The following is a 6221-nucleotide window of genomic DNA, read 5'->3' as shown; positions in this document are numbered from 1 at the left end:
GAGAAGATAGAGTGCATCCTGCAGGCGCTGGAAAACATTCAGCTGGACCTGGAGGCGGTGAATATCAAGGCGGGCAAGGCCTTCCTCCGTCTCAAGCGCAAGTTCATCCAGATGCGAAGACCCTTCCTGGAGCACAGAGATCTCATCATCCAGCATATCCCAGGCTTCTGGGTCAAAGCAGTATCCTTGTCATCTATATTCATGGGCCAGGAGCCCATGACCAGAAATGGGGGGCGGTGGGGGGGAGGGACAGGCTGGGTGAAAGGGTGTGGGGGCGGGCCCCTATTGGAAGAATGACGAGGTCTGGTGGAGGAGGGATGGAAGGAGTGTGGCAAAACATCAGAGAAGCTGGACTGGAGATGGTGAAGGGGGGAGGGGGGCAACACAGCATAAAAATTGGACCACAGATGGGAAAGGGGGAGAGGAGGAGCATAGCATAAAAGAAAATGGATCACAGACGGTGAAAGGGGGAGGATAGTAGAGGGGCACACAGCAGAAAAATTGGACCAGAGATGGTGAAAGGAGGAGGGAAGGTTCACACAGAAGATAAACTGACTCAGAGACAGTGAAGAGGGAGGAGAAGGGCACACAGCAGAGAAGTGGCCCAGAAAGGGTGCCCAAGTCACACATGGCTGTGCAAGCCTAGGTCTCTGCTTAGATACTAGGCAGGCCCCAATCCTGGCTGGAGAGGAGGGGGCTAGAAAGGGACTGGAGCCCTGAAGGATCAGGAGAAGGAGTACCTAGGAATGGAGAGAAAGGAGTTAAATTAAGGAAAGGGAAAAATAACAAGAATTCACTATTGGTGATAAGCTTATCTCTAGGGGACCATGTAACATGTTAGGAACACATGGATTTAACATCCTAATAGAATTATATGGACACAGACCCTTGGCACTCTCAGTATCACATGATCACAGGCCCTCAGTAGCCAGGCACAGTATTATGTGGCCACAGGTCCTCAGTACATAGACCATAGCATTACCTGGACACAAACCCTCAGACTCAGATACACAACACCATGTGGACACAGACCCAAAACACCCCAATATATATAACATCGTGTGATGACAGGCCCTCAGCAACCAGATATAGCACCATTTGCACATGGGCCTTCAGCCCCCAGACACACAATGTCTTGTGAACACAAGCCCTCAGCACCCAGAGACACAACATCACTTGGACATAGACTCCCAGCACCCAAACACACGGCAAATATGAACCATGGCAAGGCCACTTAATACAGAGGTTTGACATTTTATAAACATAGGCTCTTACCACACAGAGAGTATCATGGGAATAAAAGTATGGGTCATGTCCCATTGACCACAAAAGGAATTCTCCTGCTCCAGCCTCTCTTTTGTTCAGCCCTGCCTAGCCCTGACTGGCCTTCCTTCCCTCCTTCTCATTGAACAGTCACTCCTTGACCTAAACTGCTCCCTCCATCAGTTCCTCAACCACCCCAAAATTTCAATCTTGATCAACCAACGTGATGAAGACATTTTCCGCTACTTGACCAATCTGCAGGTCAGGCCAAAGAGATATCTTTTCTACCAGGACCGGGCAAGGAATCTGGTCCTTGGAGGTGAGGGGAGGTTGGGTGGGAGGGGTCACGGTGTGGTGGGAATTCCACCATTACCCCCACCCTGAGCAGGTACAGGATCTCAGACATATCTCCATGGGCTACAAAATGAAGCTGTACTTCCAGACAAACCCCTACTTCACAAATATGGTGATCGTCAAGGAGTTCCAGCGCAGCCGCTCGGGTAAGAGGCAGTCCCAGAGCAAATTCATGCCCCTCGCCCCATCTATCCTTGTCCAGCGCCCTCTCCATAGCCTCCTTTCCCCCCAGGCCGGCTGGTGTCTCACTCCACCCCAATTCGCTGGCACCGGGGCCAGGAACCTCAGGCCCACAGGCACAGGAACCAGGATGCCAGCCACAGCTTCTTCAGCTGGTTCTCAAACCATAGCCTCCCAGAGGCTGACAGGATTGCTGAGGTGGGGCCCCTCCTGGCATTGCCAGGGAAGGCCTTGCTAGCTTGCCCCCTGGGTGCGTGGGGTATTGGGAGTAGGCTCTGTGACTTGTACTCATAGCTTTGTTCTCCCTTCCCCCGTCTCTTTCAACAGATTATCAAGAATGACCTGTGGGTTAACCCCGTGCGTTACTACATGATGGGAGAAGGGGGCTACAGGGCAAGCAGAAAGAAGCAAGAAAAGGAAGAAAGGTGATGGTGGGGGTTGGTGGCTGAGAGGTGGTTTGTTAGGGGTGGGGCAAAGACTAGGCTAGTGTCACACAGCATTTGTAGAGCCAAAAGGGACCTTTGAGATAATCCAGTCCACTATGTTTTACAAGTGGGGAGTGATGCCCAGAAATGGGGTGTGATCGGCCTGAGGTTATGTAGTCAGGGGCAGAAATGGGACTCTCCCCACCTAGCCTCGTCCCTGGGAACCCCTGTAGCCTACTGCCTCCCCAGTTGCTTACCACCTTTCAGTGTCTGCTCTGGGTACACCACCTCCCACCAACCCTATACTCAACCCCAGGCTTCCCCACAGTAAAAACAGGGATGAATATGAGGTGGTGATCGTGGAAGACTCCGATGACTATCACATCATGGAAGACATTACTGGAGAGACCTCAGACAGTGATGGTATCACCGACAATGAGACCATTCATGACATCAAGATCTCTGACTTCATGGAGACCACTGACTGCTTCGAGACCACTGACAACGAGATAACTGACATCAGCGAGAGCCTCTGTGACAGCGAGTGCCCTGACCACAATGAGAGCATTGACAGTGAGACCACTGACAATGAGAGCCCCAATGACAACGAAACCACTGATAACAATGAGAGTGCTGATGACAACGAGACCACTGACAACAATGAGAGTACCGATGACAACAATGAGAATCCTGATGACAACAACGAGAACCCCGATGACAACAATGAGAACCCTGAAGACAACACTGATGACAATGAAGAGAACCCTGATGACAACCAAGAGAACACTGATGATAACGATGAGAACGCTGATGGTGACGAGAACCCCAATGGTGATGATGAGAACCGAAAAGGTGGCAACCACAGCAGCAATGGCAGCAACCAGGACAGCAGCGACAGTGACAATGGAGACAATGACGGCAGTGATATTGAAGATAATGATGGCAACGAAGGTGACAATGAAGGTAGTGATGATGATGGCAATGAAGGTGACAATGAAGGCAGCGATGATGACGACAGAGACATTGAAGACTATGAGAATGACCTTGAAGACTCTGACAAGGATCACCATAACAGTGCCAACCAGGATGACTATGAGGACGAGGTAGAGAACATCTCCGTAGAAGAATCATCAGTGGAGGAAGAAGAGGAGGGCAGTGAGGAAGGTGAGCTAGACCCTCACCTCTTGTCTTACCTCCTTTCTCTTCTCTCAGAGAAAATCTGCCCATGGTCAGAGTATCAAGGCATGAGCACAATCTGCTCTTGTAGAGAAAAGAAAAAAGCATTCTGAGTAAGTTTTTAAACAGAGCAAGGTCAGGGAACATTTAGCTCACAAATGTAACAAAACCAAAACAAATTTCAATTCTTGGTGATGGGTAGATAGGTTGTAACAGAGCACAAGACAAATGAAGCAGAGAGAAGAGATAGGAGGCAGTGGGTCATATACTAAGTAAGACAGGTTCTCACACAGAGAGAGGGAAAAAAATGTCAAACATATTGCAATTCAGCACACTCTGTACCCAGCCCTGGCCTTCTGGGAACTCCCAGGCTTGTTTGGGGGGCCGGGGGTGAAGTGAACAGTGTGCTCAGTGAGTCCAGAGGAGGGAGGAGCTAATTCTATCTCCAGAATCAAGAAGGAGAGAACTAGAGAAAAGAAGTGACATTTGAATTGGAGGCTGCCTTCACATTAAGGAGCATTATGGGGCATTCTTGGTGGAAGGGATCACATGAAAAAGAACCTGGAAGGGTGAAAATGCATAGTATGTTGGGCAGGGTTTCCCAAATTGTCATCTGAGGACCCTTCACTGGTTCCAAAAGCTGCTCACAAAAAGGTTCAGTGGTCAAATATGTTGGGGAAATACTGCATACAATAATATCCTTATGTAGAGTCACATGTACGTTGGCACCTTAAAGGCTCTGATAAGTCCTGCTCTAAGAAACCTATTTAAACATTGTGGAAGTCAGCATTTCTCAAACATCTTGATCACAAAGGCCATTGTTCACTGTCCACCAAAGAATACATTTTGGGAAATGCTGAAGAAGGGTTGCATATGGGGGGTTGAGGGAGAAGGTGGTATTTAAGGTGACTGCTAGGTTTGGTTCTGGCCTGGATGACTGGCCAAAGGAGGCACCATTTCCTGGGATGGGGAAGGGCATGGTGGTGGGATTGATGGGATGCAGGGAGGAACATGGAGTTGGAAGGGCTTGTTGGACATAAGGTACGGGTGGCTTAGAGGCAGGTGGTTGGTGATATGCCTGGGAAGTCAGAAATTGTAAAGAAAGGGGATAAGCCAGAGCAGAATCCTACCTCTGGATTCTGGAGCCAGTTAACATTAATTGGGTCCAATTAACATTAATGAAGTATTTACTATGTTGCCAGGCACTATTCTAAATGGTTTTCTTGCTTTGACTAATTTAATCCTCACAGCAACCCTTATGAGGTAGGTACTACTAATCCTTTTATAGATGGGGAAACTGAGGCTCTGAGAGGGTAGAGTTAGGAGGAGCACTAGGTTGTGGAACATTCTAAGAAGGAGGGGATTGTCACCGGTGTCCAGTGCTCCTGAAAGGTCAAGTAAAATGAGGACTGGGATGTGTCCATTGGATTGGGGGCTGAATAGATCATCTGTGGCCTTGGAAAGAGTAGTTTCAATGGATTGTTGGGGTTAGAGCCAGACCACAGTAGGAATGGGAAGAGAATGAACAGGGGTTAAGGCAGTAGAGTCAAACCTTGGCTAGGAAGGGGATGGCAGAAGGCGGACAAGGTATATGTTTGAGTCTGGGTGTAGGCAGGCAGATGGAGGAGAGGCAGCCCCCTGGGGTAGATGGAAGGTGCAGGAAGACCAACCACTCCTGGGGGTTTTGGCCATGGGATCCCTGGCAAACTTCCATTGAGGGCACTGAGGAAGGAGGAATTGAATGAGCGAGTAGACACAATCTAGACATATTTCTAGGTAGGGAAACAGAGGGAATTGCTGGCCCCATCCCCTCCTACTCCGTGGCATCTCTTCTTTCAGAGAAGGGGAGGTAGAATTATCTGTACAACCCTAGGGTGGGAGCCGGGGTGGGGAATTGGGCTGAAGAAGACAGACTGAGGCCTATTTGGATCAGACTGGGGAGAAAGAGAGGGAGCTGCCTCTTGATGAACAGAAATTTTATTCAGCTGAGGTCAGAGCTCAGGAAGAGACACACATTGCATACAGGAGGTGAAAAAGCTACTTTCAGAGATGTATCAATTTTGATAGGACAGAGGCATCCCACTCTGCCTTCCTGCTTCCCTCCCACTCGCCCTTACTTTCTGGACTTGAGTTCACACAGACGTGGCTGCTTGTTTCAAGCAGAGGCTTTTGGCGAATGGTCCCGCCCCTCAAAAGCCCTGACTATGGACTCTGTTCCCTGTTAAGAGTGACATCTACCTGTCCACCTAACCATCCTCCTCCATTTTTCCCTCCTTGCTTCTCTCTCCCCTGTACAGGCAGTGAGCAAGAAGGTGAGGACAGTGATGATGAGGAAGGAATCGAAGAAGACTCAGAAGGAGGGGAAGACTCAGAAGACTCCGACATGGAGGAGGTGCTTCAGGTCCCAAACCCTTGGGCCAACCTGGGGAAGAGGGGCAAAACGGGATAAATGTCTTACCGTTGCGGGGGCTGCCTCTCTGTATCCCTCTCCCCCTGCCCCATTTGCCCTCCCTATCAGCTAGGGCCGAGCGGCCCCATTTTGCACTTCTGGGGGATGACTGACTTCGTACACGGGTTTAAAGATTATTTTTATGGTTTAGTAATTGCAGAGTTCTTATTTGGGGGGAGGGAAAGGGGGATTCCCCCTTCCTTTTGGTCCTCCTCTCCCGCAGGCTTCTGTGTGCTGCTAAACGTATTTATTGTGATGCCTTGGTCAGGGCCCCTCTATCCCCCTCCTCGTGCTGTGTGGAGTGGACACCCTTGATCCCAAAGCGGGGAGGGCCGCTGTGGCCTTGGGGGTCTCTGCCGCCACCCTGTTCTCCC

General features: G+C 49.9%; 1 protein-coding gene across 1 annotated transcript in view; it reads left to right on the top strand.

Moving 5' to 3' along the window:
- Positions 1-5847, top strand: part of TSPYL2 (TSPY like 2) — a 6466-nt gene extending 619 nt beyond the window's left edge. Inside the window, 7 exon segments of the mRNA XM_007457349.1 lie at positions 1-180; positions 1447-1524; positions 1652-1763; positions 1850-1995; positions 2125-2222; positions 2551-3386; positions 5696-5847. The exon segment at positions 1-180 is cut by the window's left edge and continues 25 nt beyond it. Of these exon segments, the coding sequence (XP_007457411.1) occupies positions 1-180; positions 1447-1524; positions 1652-1763; positions 1850-1995; positions 2125-2222; positions 2551-3386; positions 5696-5847 (1602 nt within the window).
- Positions 5848-6221: the final 374 nt, after the last annotated feature.

This window comes from Lipotes vexillifer, unplaced genomic scaffold (genome assembly GCF_000442215.2).
Source record: "Lipotes vexillifer unplaced genomic scaffold, Lipotes_vexillifer_v1.1 scaffold1263, whole genome shotgun sequence".
In the NCBI taxonomy this organism is placed as follows: Eukaryota; Metazoa; Chordata; class Mammalia; order Artiodactyla; family Lipotidae; genus Lipotes; species Lipotes vexillifer.
This window is presented reverse-complemented; position numbering and strand designations above follow the sequence as displayed.